The sequence below is a fragment of the Gymnoscopelus microlampas genome (genome assembly GCF_963454915.1).
Source record: "Gymnoscopelus microlampas genome assembly, chromosome: 16".
In the NCBI taxonomy this organism is placed as follows: Eukaryota; Metazoa; Chordata; class Actinopteri; order Myctophiformes; family Myctophidae; genus Gymnoscopelus; species Gymnoscopelus microlampas.
Window position 1 is genome coordinate 35,286,072 of NC_139953.1, and position 21,574 is coordinate 35,307,645.

At 40.4% G+C, this 21,574-nt stretch overlaps 1 protein-coding gene across 1 annotated transcript in view; it reads right to left on the reverse strand.

Annotated features, from left to right (window-relative positions):
• Positions 1-18,730: 18,730 nt before the first annotated feature.
• LOC311063365 (uncharacterized protein C14orf132-like) overlaps positions 18,731-21,574 on the reverse strand; it is a gene marked incomplete at both ends in the record, with an annotated part of 39,760 nt that continues 36,916 nt past the window's right edge. The window contains one exon of the mRNA XM_084082770.1: positions 18,731-18,961. Within this exon, the coding sequence (XP_083938896.1) occupies positions 18,731-18,961 (231 nt within the window). The remainder of the gene's footprint in view (positions 18,962-21,574) is intronic.

Genomic DNA, 21,574 nt, shown 5'->3' on the forward strand with positions numbered 1-21,574 from the left:
GTGACATAATGACCATGAGCAGATGGGGCCATTTACACAGTTACGTGGCCAACTGGCCACTCTCATGCAGTTTTTCCTCTTTAGTGGGCTGTTATTATTATTCAGAAATTGCGCATGACAATTGGCATATGCAGGGACTGACAAAACAGATTGTTCTGCCCACTTTTCCCAAGGTAGGGCAACAGATAAGGGACAACTTTATTAACATGCTACAAATATCTAGACAATAACATTACAAATATATACAAAGTTCTGAAAAGGTGACTGAACAAGTAGCAAAATGGAATTGCTAAATCACGGCGTAGCTAGTTACTACTGTAACTAGCTACGCCGTTAATACTGTACTGTATTGACTGTACTTATAGAGCTAGTTTTGAGTGCTAGACATTAACAAGGCAATTACCTTGTTAATGTCTAGCACTCAAAACTAGCTCTATTTGCATTGCACTCAATGCACTGGAACTGTTTCTACTGTTCTACTGTAAATATAAAGGTATATTGATAATATAAATGTTTTTGTATTTGTTTATATGGAGCTTGAGTGAGTTTAACAGGGTGGATTGTCTTCCACTCCTGACATCACAGCTTTGTATGGGAAGGGGAGACCGTTGTTAATCCCGTGGGTGAAAATTCAGTTTCACATTATTAAAATTTCCAGCCTTTAAAAAATACCTGTTGCCCTACCTTTGAGCTGTTGATTAGCATTTTTGCCTCAGGCTATGGGATCTGCAGTTGCAGTTCCATGTATTCTGTCTTCACCTCTCATTGCCTTCAGTCTCATTCTGAGTAACAAATCACTGCCACCTCCTGGCTTGAAAAATAATTTTCATTCCAAAAAATATCAAAGGTGAAATAGACCAGAGTTCATCTGAACATTATGAGCCAATCTTTTTTTTTTTTATAAACAGCTTGCCTTGCCAAAAGGCCATTACTGTCATCTCTCACTCTCCTGCTAGCTGGCCCACCCACTCAGGCGGTTTGTATTTGAAGGGTGCCCTTGGACATGCACAGGTATTGATAGACACATTTCTGGCTGTGTGTGTGAGTGGTGGTGGTGGTGGGGGAGCCTCACACCGGTGACCTTTTGACTACGGTACAGTCTCTGTTCCGTATCCAAACAGGAAGGACACTCTGCCACCCATAAGCCTGATTTAGATTTTGTCGTACATCACACGGCTAGCCAATCTACACGCTCACAGCGCATCGCATCACAACACTCTGTGAGCTTGTAGATTGTCCATTTTCGGTGCTTAAGACACCGTTGTACGACAGAGTGTAAAATATGCATAAAACAGCTGTGCCCAGCGGAAACCATCCATCACGGACCCGTCATGTAGGGAAAATGAGATAATTGAAGAGGGCCTGGTCTCATCTGCCATGTCAGGGACCGGTAATGAGGAGAGGCTCGAGTCATCACTCCACAGGTTTCACCAGGAGACCCAAATCTATATGCTATTCATCAACGGGAGAAATTGGTGGCTTAAGTATCTTTCATTAAAAAAAGCATCTCTTTTCCAGACCTGATTTACAGTCTGTAATTAGTCTGTAAATTGCTAACTGAGGAGGTCAGGCGTTCCATTTGCATAATTGTTTTAATCAAGGAGAAGAGAAGGTGTTTGGACTTTGCAATGTGAACTAGTACTAGTACACACTAGGTACGGTGTGCTCTGCGGATAACAGATCTCCATCAGCCTCTGCTTTTAGAGCAAGTGTGTTTTCATAAAGTTTTCATAAAGTCACCCAACGCATACCCCTCCTTCCAGGTTTGGGCTAATGGGTTTGATGACATCATGGGCCCATAAGCATGCGCATTAGCGTCCTTTATGCGTTTACGTCACAATCTGCCATGCGCAAAGCCCGTGAGTCGGGCCCATTATTTGAGCCAGTTTTGCTCGTTCATGTTTTGGGCCCAAACCTGCAGTTGAGCACTTGGAAAATGTTGCTTCAAAAAGCCCTCCCGGATGTGATGTTGATAGCTTGTAGATCTGTCCTTTTTGGTAAGCAACACAATTGCACGATGAAGTATAAATTCAGCTTAATTCTACAGCAAATGCAATTAATTAATAAAAACATGTGAGGAAACATCTGTGAAATAAACAGATTATGGGCCTTCTCAGGAAGACCCATCTTGATACAAAGATAGCTTCTTTATTACACATGCATGGAATGTTTACTCCATGAGCTGAACCTTATAGTACAATGTATAAGGGCAAAGATTGAGTCAATGGTATGACATCACCACCCTCATCCTATCCTATACTAAAATTGCCTAGAGGGTCAACCGCCGGCCCGGCGGATGGTGTGTGGATGTCACAAACGTAACATGCAGACCTGCGAGGCACACCGTTTCTTCGATCCGCACCAAACTTGGCACAAACACTGTTCAGGGGTGTGCCATCAGAATAGCCAGACCAGGGGCCGCGTTTGGGCCCCAGGGGCCCGACAAGGACAGGCGCACCGTCGCTCTGATCTGCACCAAACTTGCCATAAACACTGTTCAGGGGTCTGCCATCACAATAGCCCCACCAGGGGCCATGTGTGGCCCCCAAGGGCCCCGTCAGGGGCCTCTGGGTGCCACAGGCGCACCATCGCTCTGATCCGCACCAAACTTGGCAGAAACACTGTTCAGGGGTCTGCCATCAGAATGGCCACATAAGGGGCCCCTAACGTGGCCCCTGGGGGTGCCTCATTTGCGCAACATAGGACTAGGTTTGAAGGCAGCGTAGCAGCCTGAAAATCTTGTATAGTACATGTACAGTATGCCGGTACAAAAATAAATACAAAATCCAAATAATAAATATTGTTAAATAAAAGAGAATTCAACCAGTGGCAGGGAGGAAGACGGAGACTACAGTGCAGAGTACATCCCATCACGATTACCAACCTCAACTATGCAGGTGACATTGCCATAGTTTCGGACACAGCAGAGAACAGAAGAGAACTGTCACTAGAAATGGAGTGCAGGAAGATTGGCCTCAAGCTCAATGCCAAAAAAATCTGGAAATCTGACAGGGGAGATGACCTCAATAGGCAGCTGTTCGTGGAGTCAATCTGCTGTACGGGGCCGAGCCATGGACGCTCACAGTACAGGAAAAGGCCCTGGATGGTGTCTACACAAGAATGCTACAAATGGCACTTCATGTGACATGGGACCACATCAGAAACGTGGTCAGAGAGAGAAGGGATGAGGCTGGCTGGACATTATGTCAGGCACCTGTAACTGGTAGCGAGCAAACACTGTAGGAGCCAACCCAAGGCGCAGCTAGGAGGGGAAAGAGGACTCTCGCATCGCATTGCAGTTGTCATTCAAAAATGATATAAAATATTTGAGGAGTGCCTAGTTCTGACACTGATAGGTCGAGATTAGCTCCGGACACGCACGCACACACACACACACACACACACACACACACACACGTAAAACATAATCTTTAGCCCTGCCTTCGGCAAGCGAAGACGTTCAGAAAAGATGGAAATGTAAAATTACCATGAACAAATATACCACGTGGTCCTCTCTTGCCTCTGGCTTAGTTTATTCTTTGTTCTGTGTTTTGGATTTTAGACATCACTTTAAGATGTATCATTCGTTGTCATTTATATTATCGTGTACCAACCCTGCAGGTTATGTCCTATTAGCAATTACAAGAACATTCCCTACATTTCCTTTGATCAGTCCCCTGATTTATGAGCCTTTTTTGTACACCCAGTGTGTAAAGTCTTCCATTATCTAACCTGCACTCACGTTGTATACAATATTTTAATTACATTTGGGGCAGATTCTGTCATCCAAGGACAGTTGCAACAACTGTCGGGCATTAGAAGCTATTTTCCTCATGCCTTTGCCAGTCGTTGCCACTCTGCCAGGTAGTGCCAAGGGAAGGGTTCAATTTTAGTTACCATGGTGACAACATCATGGAAATAACCAGCCTGTCATTGTGTTTTTTTATCGAGTGCTGCCTGTCTTCCGTCCTCCTGTTTTTGTTTTGTTTCGTTTTTTTTTTTGTCATAGTGCTGGTGGAACTGGTGTTAGGACCCATGTGCAGGAACTGAAACTATAACAGAACAAGTTACATACCGACAGAGTACTTTGACATAAATAAGAACCTGACACTGACTTAAGATCCAGCACTGAATGCAGACAAAGACAAACGACACCATAGTCTCTGGAGCTCGTCACTCAAGCGGGCTCAGCTGGTCCTCACAGGTGATGGCACTCAGGGCAATCACTCTTCTAGCCACAGAGGAGAGGAGGTTGGCAGAGGCCAGAGGGGAATTAGGAGCAGGGTGGCAGAGGCAAATCATGGATAAACAGGTAGGGCTGAGGCCGGTACCATTATTTTGTGAAAGAAGCAGAGACTACTGTAGCTAGAGATGAGCGGTGCAGCAGAATAGCATGGGATTTAGAAGGTCTACAATGATGATGACACCCAAACATAGAAACAATAGTATTGTAATCAGCCTGCTTGGTAACAAAGGATTCGGCCCGATCTAATCCTGGAGACAGTGGGTGCAGACCTAGCCTGAAGATACTACAAAGGACAGGAAACTTCAGTGTCACCAATGGCAAATGGCAGGGATCATCAGCTAAACTCACCAAACCAGTCTGGTGAGTGGTTCGTTCACCCCATTTATATTCACCTAAAAATCCCTCACTGGTTATTCATTTATAATGAATGGTAATACTATATAAGATATCATGTGCTCATGTTTGCAATTTTAACACAATCTATTAACCATATGAACCCTAGTAGGTGAACATTCAGTACAATAACAGATCTACTGTACAAGCTCACAACACGCCTTAAGCTCATAGATCGGATATTTTTAGGTATTTGGTGTAAAGGTAAAAAAGGAGGGGACCAAGTACAGAACCCTGGGGGGACTCTGGTCAATTAAGTGCATAGGGTTTTAAGTGGTTAAAACAAGTATATACTGTATGAAATATAGGAAGTTGTTAAGAGTTAAAAGATTTAGGGGCATTTGGGTGGTGCGTGGCTACCCACCACCATGGAGTCTAGGGTTTGAATCCTGTCAGGGTGTTCAGAACAAACACAAATGGCCGTGTTCACAGGTAGGAAGCTGGTAGGGGAGGGTGATCCTGTCTCTGCATTAGCGAGTCCGATAGATTGGTCAGGGCGCCTGCAGTGTTGGAAGATGTACAAATACCACAATGTAGAAATGCAAATAAAAGTGCAGTAAAAGTATTGGCATCAAAATGTACTTAAAGGCACCAAAAGTAAAAGTAGTCATGTCATGATGTTTTTTCTTTCACCACTGGGTGCTGCTCAGCAGAGAGCGTAAGAAATAGCATGTTCATCTGCATGCGTTACGCCCTCCTGGTGAACCTCCTCACTGTCAGGTGAAAAGAAGCTGCTTGTGACTTCATGTGTATCGGAGGAGACACATGCTCGTCTTCTCCCTCCTACATAACCAATTGCAGGGGTTACTGTAGCAGTGACAGGAACTACATGTGAGGGGAAAAAGTGGCAATTGGCATAATAAATGGTACATTTATTATGCATTGCATTTGCATTTATATAGCGCCTTTATCCAAAACGCTTTACAATGTGCATTACATTCACCCATTCACAAACACATTCACACACCGATGGCAGAGGAAACTATGCAATGCATCAACCTGCTCATCGGGAGCAGTTTTAGCTCTACCCTCCTGAGCCACTGGCTGCCACCCCCGATGATGATTAAATTGGAAGAAAAGGAGGAGACACAATTTAGTAACTCTCCTTCTGAGAGTTACTAAATTAACAAAAAGCAGATCTTCCAAGCTGAGTATATAAACTCTAGGGGGTGTGCTGTGAAATCCAATCATTAGACGATTGTAGTATCGGGACCGATCTATCATAAATGTGATATGAGATGGCAGCTTCCCAATAAGAGCCTTGTAGATAAATAAATACCTGTCATGTTCCTGTCATGTCTCCTAGACAAGACAAAGTAAACCACCCTACTTTACTATACTGGATGCAATGAGGAGTCGTATGAACATTACCGGAAATAAACCTATAAGAGCAGAGTGGTAAACATATTTGGTGGTTGGAAGAAATGCCACCCTTTTCACATTGGCCTATTACAGCGCCACCAGGAGGCCAATTTTTGCAACAAAAAAACAATTTATATTATTCCTACACATTTTGTCCAAACATCACGCAAATCGGTACACATTATGTCTATTCATATGATCAAGACGTATCTGTCCGATTTTTTATTGTCCATCCTGATTGGCTAAGATTGGCATCTCCCACAAATCAACATATTGTGTCTGTGCAATAACTTCATCAACATGAATCCCTCAACTTCTACAGATTCCACTCACCTCTATAATGACTGAATTCCGAACATTGCTGTCCCACAATAACCTACCTGACCTGGCGGAGACCAGTTTTTCTTCGAGGAGCACTTTTTCTAGTTCCTTTTAACTTGATGTAAATAGACTTAAGACATGATCCTATGCAGATCTTTAAACAATCAACTTGGGATGGCATTAGATATCATTTGCAAAGGATACAACTTTTTTTTATTTCAGTAACAGCTACTGCATCCGCCCCAGCCAGGAAATGAGAAGTGACAACCATCTATCCAAGTCCAATTTAACATGTTTAACGATAAGGATCATTCAATATATGCTCTGAAAGAGGCTAGCCATCTACTGTATGAGAAGGTCTGTGTGTGCGTGCGTGCGTGCCGTGCGTGTGTGCCTGCGTTTGTTTGTTTGTCTGTCTGTCTGTCTGTTAAAACATTTTAGTATCAGTTGGTTGTTTTTACTCCCCCTCATATCAATGTGACAGCTGACATTTTCCTTGTTGAATTCATTATTTTTTTACTGGCAAGTAAACAACAACATGGCAGAGCTCATATTTTGTTAATGATGTGGCTTAAGGCCACAGGTTGAACAGTGACAGAATGACAGTATGGAATGCAAAGCAGGTTCTTGGAAACAAACAGCAAGCATGCGCTCTGCATACACCTATACAGGGAAATCAAGGGTAATGAAACCATTGACTCATAAGTGCCCTTTGAGCATAAATAAATACAAATACTGCATGAATATACAGTATAACGTCCATCAACTGCCTCCCTCTCTCACTGAATAGATTATGACTATATGTGACATCCTTTCAAGGATGAATGGAAGAGATGACATACATGTCATGGCAGGCCAGCATGATGATCGATATTCAGAGCTGTGCCTTACGCTCTTTTGTTTATTCCGAGTGACAACCTTGTGTTGACGTCCATCCAGTGAGCTCTGCTGCCCGACTTATCAGGACAAACAACCCCATCTATCCAGCCCGAGGGAGCCTAATCTGACATGCATCATAACATGTTTGCCTCCCAAACAGGTCTTCGTGCGAGCAGTGTCTATGATGGATTCGTTGAAAATAGAGACCACGGCTTCTCTTTTGAACCGCTCAAGGTTTATACTTCGAGGCACCACGGCGTCGCGCAGTGAAAATAGTCGATCTACAAGCTCACAATGTGCCGCGAGGCGACACGTCTCTAGCCTTTAGATCTGCGCAATGTGCGCATTTCAGTATTTTTCAAAAATGTGAAAACTTTTGAAAATCTTTGAAAATGTTTTGCCTAAAATGTCATGCCCAAAATAGGGATGCCAGGTTGAAATTATCCACTTTCAAGTCGCTGAATTGTGCGCATGCAATTTGGTGTTCCCATCTTTCATATGGCCCCACAGCAATATGGCTGCTCACATTTAATTGGCAGTTTTCCACTGCAAAGGTTAACGCAGAACTTTCCATAGCCTGAAACTGATAGTTTTTATTTTATTTTATTTCTTTAATGTTTCCATTATAACCAGAATCACCTCTGAAGGGAGAGGCACATTATAAAATATAACACATAACTCAACCAAAATAGCCAGTCTACATCTTAACACACTGTGAGCTTGTATATTTGAGCTATTTTAGAAATATTCTTTAAGTATAAGTTCTGGGTTAGTACCACCTCCTTAACAGGGCCCAAATAAGTTTCTGAGAACCTTATCTGACACCGAGCTGTAGCATAATTATGGAAACAGAAGCTATGAAATATGCTACACCACACGCCATGGTACACTTAGTTCTTGTATAGTCGAAAAGAGCCAATTGTTTTAGCAGGGGTGACCTCTGTGGGAATTCAGCCACTAACTCTGGCGGTGGTATAATGACATGATTTATCTTCTGTTACCATAACCTCAGCATGAACCTGCAAAAAATTCCATAAAGTAAGGGTCAGTCAGTGTGACATAATATATGAATTGCCATCATTTAGTGAAACAGAATTTAACCCATTAAAACCGGAAAAGCAACAGTGTCATTTTAGATTTTAACCACTTTAACCATTATATTATACTTTGGCTATTCAAAATTGATGAGCTTGTAGATCTGCATCGTGAAAATGTGTCCAAATAAAAGCAAACATTTTTAACTCAAATCTTTGCTTCAGGGGGTCCCTGGAACAAAATATTTTAAGATCTTTAAGGTCTGCGGCGAGATGCACATAATTTTGGGGGTGCTTGACATGAAAAAGTTTTAGCACCACTGATAAGTAACATAAATGATTCAGAGAGGGTTAGGGTTAGGATTTAGAAAACATTTGTAGAATCGACCTCAGGTCTTAAAGGGTTAAAAAAAAAGATCTACTAGCAGAGAATCATTTTCCACTATATTAACTTTATTAGGATTCATTATGTGGTCGCAAAAGAATATCCCTGCATGGTTCACAGCCCCATTTTGAAGAAACCATCTATGGTTGCAATTTTAAAACCCTCTGAATTTTCCCTCGAATGTCTTTTACTTTTTAAGAATGTAGTTCAGGAAGAGAATGATTATCAACAAGCATGCTGGAAAGTGAGATCACAGCATGGAAATCAATGGCGTGCATCTGAGAGAAAATTGTGAAATCAATACTACAATCTGCAGGATGGAATGGAAATTTCTCATATGTTTCTGTGAACAGAATATTTTCTTCCCCTGGTCAGGAATACCTTTATACTAATAGATTGGTAGATATATGTTTTTAACAGCACGTTATCTGGCAGCACGTTATCTGGCAGAGTGGCAGTAAATTTTAACGTTCAATCTATTGGTAGAGGACGTCATTCCAGACAATATGCAGCATATTGTGGTCAATTTGACATTATGTTACTGTTGCCTAAGGGGATTGACAGGGTTAAACTCATGTCAAGTGCTACAGAAAGTTTAAGGACAAATCAAGGACTCCAAAGTGCTTCAGGCTATAGCCTCCATCTGTAGCTAATAGCCTAAGCTCTTTGTTCCCACATAAAGCCTGAGTCATGCTGCTTTGTGTCGAATACAGTCACAACTGTGAAGCCTCCCAACCTAGTCAACGTTATTAGTCAAAATACAAAAGACAAGAACTTAATAGATTGAGCCATTAACCACTTAACCCCATATGGTTGACCGGAGTCCCTCAGGGCTCTATACTAGTGTATTTTCTGTTATTGTGGGAAAAGCTTTCAAAATAGCCGATCGACAAGCTCACTGTTGTGAGCTGCTATTTTCTGTGAAAGCCTTCACCACAATGAGGTTGCTGGGGTTTAAGTGGGTAAATAGTTCAAAGAAATTAGGACTGCAACTATCAGTTGTCAAAATGTCAAAATGTATTCATATTGTGGGACATTTCTTTCTCAAAATAACAAAATAAGCAAGTATCTGTCCGGGGGTCCGTGTGACAGACCAGACCCTGTGAGCCACGTTAGACAACTTTTCTTTTCTTTTGTCGATCATGCTCGTTTGAGCATGGGTAGAGATGTGTTTTGGAATGTTGTTGAAGGTTATGTTATTCTGTCTTACGGCTGACACCCAAGCTATACAACGTTTATTTGATATCTCCGACATGCAGCGTCTGATCTTTGTAGCTTTGCTTCCAAGTTGGAAATGTGTACATTTTAACTCCAACGTCTGAACATTGGTATTTATTGCACCCGACAACACAGCAGCTATGTACCATTGCTAAATTAGAGCAACAGACAAGTTAGAGATAGAAGAGAGATGGAAGATAATGTACACAGTCTGCACACCACCGTCACTACTTCTTACTGCTTATCTTGCTCGACAAGAAGGATAGAACTACGTTGACGTCACTACGTGTCAAACTAGTCAGCAAAAAAAATGCCGCCAAAAGTGGGCTGAGTTAACCCCCGAACCTTAACTCTGACGCCATGATCCCGTTCCCTATAGGCCTACTTTGTTGTACAATGGTGTCACGCAGAAAGGCTAAAATAGCCGATGTAAAAGTTCACAGATCAGCCTTTTCTTTAAGCGCCTATTTTATTAACATCAATCATTTTTTTACAATCAATTAAATCGATTAGTTAAATGAACTGTTGCGACCCTAAAACAAATATTAACTTATTTTTTCCTTCAGCAACTCTGAAGCACGCGACAATTGCACGCTTCAGAGCGCTGGTGAAAGGAAAAGACAGACAGACTTGAATGGGTGTTTTTGGATTGGACTGAGCGGTTTGCGACTCACTCAGGTTGACACACTATGTCAAGCTTAATGGAGAATAAAACCCCTGGAGGACATACTGCAGGGCTTTGACTGGCCGCCCTTTGAGGACGGCGCTGTCATCAGAGAATGGAGAAGGAGGGCTGGAGGGGCTTTGAGAAGAGGAGTTGTCTGCATGGTCACGGCCCACTCGGCCCAATCCGTGTGCACTGGGGCGGCGCCGTACGTGAGGGCAGTGGCAAATTCAAATTCCAAGGGACGCCAGTGCAGAGGACAGGTGTGCGTCAGTGAAAAGGTGGCAGCGTGTGTCGGGTTAGCCCAGAATGCACAACAACAACTCTGCTTATTTTGAGACGGGTAGAAGGGGAAAATGGGGTGGGGTGGGGGTTATTTTGCCATATTTGCACTTGATTCTCTCCATTTTACCACTTTCCATGCATCCTTGTTTTGGCCATCATATATGAAAATGTATATTTTCAAAAATGCCAAAAATAGCCGATCTACAAGCTCACAACGTGGTCTTGATGCGACCTGTTGCTATTCGCCATACATCAACGTATATAGGGCTTAAGTCGATCCTAATATGTGCGAAGGGCAGCTACTGTTCAGTGAGGCGTTCAGGACACTGCCAGGAAGAGCCGGGATCGAACTGGGGAAACTTTCGATTCCCAGGCTCTACCTCATGAGCCACTACAGCCCCATAGACCCCTAGAAAGAAATCTGAAAAGGAGCCAGCAGAGAGTTTATACTTGAGAAAGACAAACTTTTCCAGAGTGACTTACTGTACAAAGTGCATGATGAGAGTACATTTCAATATCAAAGGCACTTTACATGTACAGTATGAATTCATTTAAGTCAGGACAACTGAATAAAAATATTTTAATTAATATAAAATAGCCATACATTTATTTGGTTTAGCGATGGATGGATCTGATTTTAGGTAGCCTACTTCTGAGGGAGCACATTCCGAATATCCCCATAGTACATAAAAGTAGATCCAAAACAACAGGTGGTCACTGGGTTGGTGGAAGGTGAGCATTGATTTTAAAAGCAGCAGAAGCAGGGACAGCAGGCAAGTGGCAGCAGCACGTACGGCAGCACAGACAGCAGCAAACAGCAAGCAAGGAATGAGCAATGCAAACTTCCCCGTTTATGGGGCACTCTATTATTGAAGTGAGTGTGTGATTGGTTGAGAATAGAAGCGTGGACCTGAGACCGACCAATGGTCGGACACTAGTCATCTGACTGAACTGAGCTAATCTTTGTTTTTCTGAAGTCCCATGCAGAGCTCATCTTTTAATGCACATTATTATGAATAATCCAGGCTATAAAATAATCTCTTCACATCACATCCCTTACACAGATACACGTCTGTCTATTGACAGGGGGGCATTAGCTGGCCCATCATCACACAAGTAGAAAGCCAGATTTATACTGCGTCGCATGCTGAGAATAGCCGATCTACACTCACAACTCGTCACGTTGTGAGTTTATTGATATTTCCGGCATGCGACATTGTCGTACGACGGGCCATAAATTAGGCAAAATGGCAGTCAGATAAGTTCACAGTTATCCAGAGAGGAGAGCCTTAAAGTATGATCATTTGAGCTATACAGTATCAGATTCATTGCCTATTATTTATTTTTTTGACATGTCAAGGGTGTGTTTAGTGACATTTCAAGTGGGCACCTCCCATTAAATATCAATTATCTTTGCTTACAGTTCTGGGGGATGGGGGGGGGGGGGGGGTTGTTTTATACATTGATAACACTCAGCATGTGACATTTAGTCATGACAGTTTAATAATAACTACATATTTTTCATATAAAAGACCATAATTACAGTGCAAATGAAGTACAATATGGATAGACATCAGTATCCAACTCTCTTCAAAAAATAGTCTATTCAGTAAACACTTCAACAATGTAAGTTGACAACTGACAGCTCAGAGTCTATAGTTGTTTTCAGGTACAAACCACTTAAATGTAATAACGTAAGCTTTCTTGGAATGAAGAAAGTAATTGTTCTTTTCTCACTGAGGCCCCATGTATTTTGTAAATTACACAATAGGGTACTGGCCCAGGGTCCGTAACCACTTTAAAGGTCTTTACACAGTGGGGGATTTTTTTTTTATTAGATCAAATTGTCCAAAAAGTACATTTTTTGGAGCTGTTGGGGTTTTTTGAGTTGGACATTTTCGCCTATAATAAAGATAATAATGACATAATAGGGATGCCTAAAGTGGTTAAACTCGCTCAACATGTAAATGATCAGACCATGAAAACAAGAAAGTTTAAAATAAAAACAAATGCATTACATTTGACATACATTGATGAGTATAATACACAAATTACATCATCTAAAGAAACAATATCTACGCTACTGGAGATTTTGTTTGGGGAGGTCACGTGTACTGCAATGCAAAAGTTCCTCATGATCGTATATTAAAAGGAACATTTATTTAGCCAGGACTTGTGGATTAAGACTCGGCTTAGCAACAGTCAACTTGCAGGCTATACTGTCCTACGAAGGCAAATGGCAGCAACTACTCTTTGTGTTCAAGATAAATACTATGGTTTAGATTGAATAACAAAACAAATTATATATACCAATGAAGCTGCTAAAGAACATCTGTACAAACTTGTTGTTAGGCGGGATCAGTAGAACTCACATTATTATCGGTCTTTGGCTTGTAGGGCAGTACACCATCACCATGTTTAAGAAGTTGACCTATCGATACAATGTGAGCATTCAGGGTTTGAGGCGGATGTGGGAGGGATCCATACTTCTGCTTGTGGTGTCCCCCCTGGTATTTCATTTTTATGGCCAGTGGGGATTTGTTTTATATCTGCTTTCTGGTCAGACTGAATTAAATATATGCATTTCACATTGGTTGTGTTTGATAATACATTTAAAAGAAAAAATGTATATGTGAGCCACATTAGCCCTGACGCCCCTGTTTTGAGCAAATTGTGAACGTTTTTTTTCTTCAAAAAAATCAAAAATAAATATCTAATAAAAATCAAATAAATATCTACAACCGCAAAACGCGCCACACATTGTGAGCTTGTAGATCAGTACAGGCTGTAGGTTACTGTAGGGCTCAAGTGGTTAAGAAAATGTCCTCCCCTTTTTCGTCTTTCTCTCTTTCTTTTTTTTTTTTACAAATCGAACTCTGAGCATTTCTGTACTGTACACTGTGCCACAAGGTGCTCTAATCAGCATATCATTAACCCTGTTTCCAAAAGTTATCCATCCCCCAGCTTAACGACCAATTAATCAAGTCCAGTAATGGCACCAACTGATAACATGGAATCAAGGTCAAAGGTATTCAGAAGGATGATTCCTTCCACTGCCCTCAAAAGGACCTTGTTGTAGCATCAGGACTGCATCCGTTTGTAACCGACCACTTTATGCAGTGCCCATTCAGCAAAACAGAGTATTTTATTATGAATGCTGTGACTGTGACCTGCCTGGAATGGGGACTTTCTGGTGTATCTCTGTGAAGTTCCAGATGCATCAGGGATTTAGTGACATTTCATTAGCTTCAGCCTTGACATTACACCTAATGGCTCAGCTCCCTGTCTGAAGCTATTCAAGTGACATTGAAATGGCCTGTCTTACTGACAAGGAGGAAAGAGAACTACTCTCTCAGCTTGTCAGTGGGAAGTTGCATTCTAGGGGCTCGTGTTGACTATATGAATGCCAAAGAGAGTATGAGTAGAGCTAGAGCCCGACCGAACCGATATATATCAGTTTGGCACATAATATTTGACATTTCTGATGACATTGGAATAGACAATTATGCTCAAAGTATAAACAAAACGAGTAAAATATTTTCAGATGGGGGTCTGCGGCCAAATACATTTCAATTTGGGGTTCCTTGACATGAAAAAGTTCGAGAACCACTGGTCTATTTATGTCTTCATATTTCAGAGACTTTGAATGCTGTCTCCAAAATAAGACACATCTACAGCCCAGAATCTTCAAATACACCAACATAGATTCTTGTTGTGTATGAGCCAGCTGTGCATGATGTCTCATTAGCTGGATTAGCTTCTCATCACAGCTGTGTGTGATTAGCCACACAGTGAAAATCCTCAGTGTTAATTCAAACCCTTATGGGTCTAATTGGCTCCATTCAGCACGCATTAGGGTTAAATGAACACTGTGGGTTTTTGTGTGCAGGTGTGCCATAGAAGAGCAGCAGGTGTGATGCTTTAGAGAACAAATGACATCATATAAACCGAGAGGAAACAGGGAGATGAATCACTATGGCAACAGGCAAATCTCGCCCAGAGCTCATTAAGGGTCCTCAGCTTGCTAGCAGTTTGGGTGGCACAGTACAGCCAGGCAAACAAGTCACGTGGTTCTCAACCTTTTCTGGATCAGGGCCCACTTGAAAATCTTGTAAATTTGTGCAAATCTTTGAATATGTTTTTAAACATTTGTAACTGGAACAAAACATTTTGAGATGGGGGTCTGCGGCCAAATACATATTTAAAAATGTTTTCCAAATCTTAACAGTATGTTGCTATATCAGTGGTGCTCCAACTTTTCCATGTCAAGGACCCCCAAAATTATATTTATGTATCAGTATAATTTTTTATGTTATATTATCAAATCTTTGTGTTTTGCCAATTAGTTGGGGGCCCACTTGCAATATCCTCACGGCCCACCAGTGGGCTACGGCGCACAGGTTGAGAACTAGTGCAAACAGTGGTGGAAAGTAAATAAGTGCATTTACTCTTTACTTAAATTGAGTATTTCCATTTGTTGATACTTTTTACTCCAGTACAATTATCTGAAAACTTTAGCTATTAGTTACTTTGTAGATTTAGATTATTAATACAAAACATACATTAGCCAATGAATCCCTATTTTATCCTTTGTCTATTCGAAAATAGTAGATCAACAAGCTCACAACGCGTCACATCGCGTGAGCTGGTAGATGGTAATTTTACTCTGAGTAGGCTACTTCCTCCACCAGTGAGCCAGGCAAACCTAGAGATTAAATAAATCCAAGTTCATGATTCATGTGAAAGACCCAATTTGAATGTTTATGACTGTAAAATAATGACAGAATAATGAATCACTTTTCTCTCACATAACATATTATTACAGGTGTGTTTTGCTCAAATATTTACAAAAAACTTACATTACAAAAGAACACGTACAACTTAAAAATATTTATATTTCGCTTTCTCTATAACAAGTATTCACTCAATCAACCTGACCATGAAACAATGTCTGATGAATCATGAAGTTATGCCAGCAGTGCCATAGGGGATGCTGTAGTCTCATTATTGAACCTTTAAATAAAAAATACATTCACCATTGGATTTTCACATGTATACAGACGCTAACATTGATAAAAAGAGCCATATAAACTATAGAAACAACCAAAAGAGGCTAAAGTCACCATCTATTTCTTGTTGCGTCCAACTTCCATGAGGTCGGGGATCTTAAGAGGAAGTGTTTTTAGAGGAAATCACATTTCTTCCATGCATTGTAAATAGCCTACTAGTTCAGTAAATACTGTACAGGCATGTAGTCTACAGATTGTCTATTCGACACTCAAAGCTCACTTAGTGATAAACATAGGGAAAAAGAGGGGTTGCGGTTGGTTTTAAACCATTTTGTCAGTAGTACGAGGTTTATATTTTTCAATAGGCCAATAGAATGAAAACTGAAACTTTGAATTGCTCCAAAGCACACAGGGCTCAAAGGTTTTTACATCAGTCACAATGGGTTATGATGAAGCGTAAAATCCCCACTAGTGTCCCCTAGGGGCCGTGCTGGTCTTTACACGCCATCGCTGTGAGCTTGTAGATTTAATATTTTCAGTGTGCAACATGGCACGCAACCAAGTAAAACTCAGGATTTAGTGGGGCTAGTAAGGGAATTTTTCAAATGACTATAAGTGCTAGAATTATGTATATACTGTAGGCTATTGTATATTCACTGAAGAATTAACGCATACAGTACAGTGTATTGTGGTTAACACATATTGCCAAAACTTTAAATTAAAATATAGTACCATATATATATATATATATATATATATATATATATATATATATATATATATCATGTAGTACCAAATAAAGTACCATGATAAAAAATCGACATAGTTAATTTAATACGGAAAGCAATGAGCAGATTTAATGGCAATTCCCGCAATCTGACCATTACATCATGAAATATCTGGTGTGCAAAGTTGATATTTTGGCCTGAGAGTGGCGCTAGAGGAAAGGTACAGTAATAGTGTCACTCAAATGGGTCTCCACCGTCATAGGGTTCATCCTCCAGTGAGCATGAATGTCAGCAAAGTTCATGGCAATCCACCCATTAGATTCTGAGATATCTTATGTGCAAGTGGACATTTTGGCCTAATGGTGCTAGCGTAAAGACCATGGGGTCACCAACATCTGTAGGGTTCATTCTCCGGGAAACATAAAGGTGCGCAGGAAAGTCCATGGCAATGCAGACGGTCGTTTTAAAGATTGTTTGGGACAAAAGTGTTGGACAGACAAGCCAACTGAGCAACATTGCCATCCTTAAGCCCTGGCGCTGGTGGGGATAAACTCTTTCATTATGGTGGATTGGATTTGCAAAACTGTCCATCTCTGCAATGGCGAGGTGATTTCCAAACTGTCAAAGGGGCAACCACTTTTATGTCATACAAATAGAAGTATTGTTGTTATAACATAAACTAAATTCAAATGGATTCTGACCACAGAAAGGACCGTGTTATGTAGGATTTACACACTTTAACAGACTCCGAGGGATGTGTGGGAACGTTTAGGTAGGTCATTGAAGAAATCCCCACATTTGGAAGAAGATAAACACACATATTTGTATGTACAATTGGAAGTTTTCATTATTCCAACTGTATTACCACAAGAACATTTTTTTGTGCATTTTACTCCATATTTTTAGCCTCTTCCATGAGTCATTGTCAGAATTGGTTTATTATGTCTCATCGGAGACACCCAACAGTGGCGTGTGGACTAGCCAAAAAATGTCATGGTGAGAATTGTAGGGCAGGTTTCCATCATACTGTCCTCTCTCAGCCACCTTATAGGTTCTTCAGTCTTGAATCACAAATTCATTCCCTGTCAGCGTGTCTTTCAGCAAAGCGTCCTTGAGCATGACACAGAACTCTTATCCACAAATTTGCAACTCATTTGGAACAGAGTCAGCTAAATATGCAAATGTCAGATACTTAGTGTCCTGCAAAACAACCCAGTCCTTATGGTTGTCTCTCAGAAGGTGAAGGTGTACACTATGATTTAAGTACAGCGACGGACTTCCCATATCAATCACTTTAATTTGCCCCGGTTAGTTAATAGCTGATTCTGAAAACATCAACTGCAAAGAGATTTGTGTCAGGCAAAACATCCCTGTACTTTATGGTTTATACACAAGAGTTGATTGAACAAGACACTGGACTCAGCTAATAAGTGTACCAACACATAAATGCAGAGCAATAGACCTGTGTCCTGCACGAGGTCCCGTTCTCATAGCCCCCCCTCCAAAGTTAACATAGTGAACCCTAGCATCCCTATTCTGGGTCGAACATTCAGCGAAAATAGCCAATATACAAGCTGAAAGCGAGACGTCGCGAGCTTGTATGCTCTAGGCTATTTTCGGCGAAGAGATTTAGTCTGGAGGACAACTGGCGGACCTAGTATAATAGCCCTGGGGGAACCCAGTCAACTAAGTATTTACAGTAGGGTTTATGCGATTAACAAAATAAATATTAATAAATAAGAACCCCCCCCCCCCCAAAAAAAAAATAACAAAACAAATATTTTAGTTAACAAAAATAAAAGCAAGACTTTGTAAAACTAACTGAAACTTTATTGTGTGATAACAACCTATATAAATCTAAAATCATAGATGAAATATCCTTAAAGGGATAGTTCACCCCCAAAATGACTTTTTTCTATCGATTAGTCACCCCATGGAGACTTGAATTCATGGATCATTTTGAGTTTTTGTCGCATTCCTAAGTCAATAATTTGATGACCGGCAGCGGTTCCGGTAGGAGACACAAAGAGTCTCCTTTGTGTCTCCTACCGGAACCGCTGCCTACCGGTCCGCTGGTTATCAACTTATTGGCTTAGGAATGCAACAAAAAAAAACAAAATATCCATCCATGGGGTGACTAATCGATAGAAAAAAAAGCATTTTTTGGGGTGAACTATCCCTTTAATGCCATGCCGACGACCAGCCCTCAGAATGTGAATGCATACACCACACCCACAACCACTATGTTGCCGATGGTGGCGGTGATTGCGATCCAAAGCCAGATGGCGTCTCGAGACATGGGCTGGGGCTCCTCCTGCTGGCCATGGATGGCCATGGACGCGGCGTGCACGCTGGCCGAGGAGTTGAACAGGGAGTGGTCGGTGCTGTAGTCATCGTTGGGGGACGAGTCCATGAAGGCCCCCGTCATCACTGGAATCTGAGGAGAGACCATGACAGTGACTACTACAGACTTGTAAAAGTGAAAACATTTTCTTAACCACTTAACCCATTCAGACCGGAAACGCATGCTGTGTCATTTTTAAGACTTCTTTGGCTATTCAAAAATAGCAGATCTACAGATCTGCTATTTTGGGGGAAAATCGTGGAAAATCATGGGTCTTTGAATATATATATATTTTTAAAGCGAACATTTTTAACTCAAATCTTTGTTTTTGGAAAAAACTTATGTTGCTATAATATCAGTGGTTCTCAAAAATGATATGTATTTAGCCGTGGACCCCCATCTCAAAATATTTTGTTCCAGGGACCCCCAGAAGTTGTAATGTTCCCTTTCGAAAATATATATTCAAAGACTTGTGCAATTCTTCACGATTTTTCAAAAATAGCAGATCTACAAGTTCATAAACTTGTATATCTGCTATTTTTGAATAACCAAAGAAATCTTAAAATGACACTCAGATGTGTTCCCGGTCTTAATGGGTTATGCCCTATTATACTTTATGCAATAAGTATCAAAAATACCAGCTACAAGTTCACAACGTGTCACGTTTTTCGATATATATATTTTTTTTTACCATGAATGGACTTCATGGATTACATGCATGTCCTTACATTACAGAAAATATTAACAAAGTGCAATAACCAATCAAAAATGTAAGGTCTGCCATTTCATTAGAATGACAATATCAGTCTCCAGAAGCAGGGGTATAATTATGTTATCAATGAGTCTACATATGGAGTTTGAAGATGAATGGGCTTATACTGTATAGGAGGGGTGCGTGTGTGATCAAATGAATATCAAACATCTAAATATTGAATTAAGCAAATTAAAACTATCTCGGGTGAACACAAAAGCCAGAGTAGACAGTGAAAATGACCCCAGAAGTGTTTTAAAGTAAAAATTCCCCTTTAAAGGAGTTAATATACATTCTAATTATAGATTTTAACTTGTGATATCGTCAAAAATATAAAATGGTTACATTTCCCAAAAGAAATTCATTACTTATTTAATTCAGTCTGACTAGAGGCAGAGATTAAACATATCCCCACCAGCGATAACAAATGAATGACCTTATAAAACAATAGCTACGGTCCTTGATTACGAGCATGAGCTGAGCATGTGTCAGTTTTACTGCACCAAAGAAATTGTTTCAAAATGTCAGATTTTTTTTCTGGTTACACTTTAGGCAAGCTATGCCATGCAGTTGTTAAATATTGATACATTTTACATTTACATGTTTTCTATATTCATTGTTCATAACCTTCCATGCTTTTTCATAGCAACTTCCTTGTTTGTGCAGGCAGTTGGGGATTACTCTTCTTGTAGAAATTATTCTTGTAGGGAAATTGTTATTAAAAAACTGTTTTAATTGAGATTATGTCTATGATTTTGTTTTGTCAGTTTTATGCAGATATGACTATAAAACGGTACATCGGTGGGGATATGTTTTATCACTGCTTCTGGTCAGACTTAATTAAATTCATGCATTTCATTTTGGGAAATGTTGATATGTCTGATATGATTGACATTTATGTTTGATAATAATATCAAAATTTAACAATTTAATAACACAAAACAAATATTTTTAACCACATTAACACTGGCATCCCTATTTTGGGAAATTTGTTTAAAAAGAAAGTCTGCAAAAATAGTGATCTACAAGCTCAGAATTCAGCTATTTTTATTATTTGAACAGCAAAGGCAAAGCGACAGCACATCAACAAAACAGTGAGCTAAAAGCTGATTGTTTTGCTAATGTGTGAAAATAGAAGCTCCAGCTGACCTCATTAAGGAAAGTGTTGAGAACAGCTTCAGAATTTCACACCTCACAAACAGTCAATAAAACCAGGGAGAGGAAGATTAACCTAATTATGCGATATCATTGGAACTAAAAACACAATTGTAAAAATGGACGTTAACAAAGGACGTTAATAACCTTTTTTATTTTAAAGATCCTCTTTAAAAGATATGAAAATCGATTCCAATGCCATGGCACCTCAGTCTCACTTCATTCTTCATTCATTCATTCATTCATTCATTCATTCATTCTTCTTCTTGTTTTTTACTTTGTAAAATATCAATAATGAATTTGATTAGGAGGCATGTGTGACTCTGTGGGCTGTTGCACTGAAGAACAGTGTGTGAATTATGTTTGAACCAAACCCCAGTCTACTTCATTACCCAGTAATAGATTGCTCCAAGTGGGAAACATTAGAATGAAATGAACAGCGCAGACATCAAGGTCTTTCATTAACCATTAAATGAACCAAACAATCTCAGTCGATCCATAATGCAAAACAAACACATTGGTTACAGACATGATAGAGAATAAACTAGTGCCGTGGCTTTCAAAGTGAGTGCCACTGGGGAGTGGGGGGTGGGGGGGTGTGGGGGGGGGGTCGAGCAATTGGAAAGGGAGGAAAATTATTATTTCAATTCAAATTCAATTCATAAGATCTACAAGCTCACAATGTGTCACATTGTTGTGCATTGTGAGCTTGTAGCTATTTTCAATATTTAAATTGTTTTTTGGCCATTTTGAGGTAGGGGGGCTGCCATTAAAACTTTTTAATTGCATTTGAAGACAGT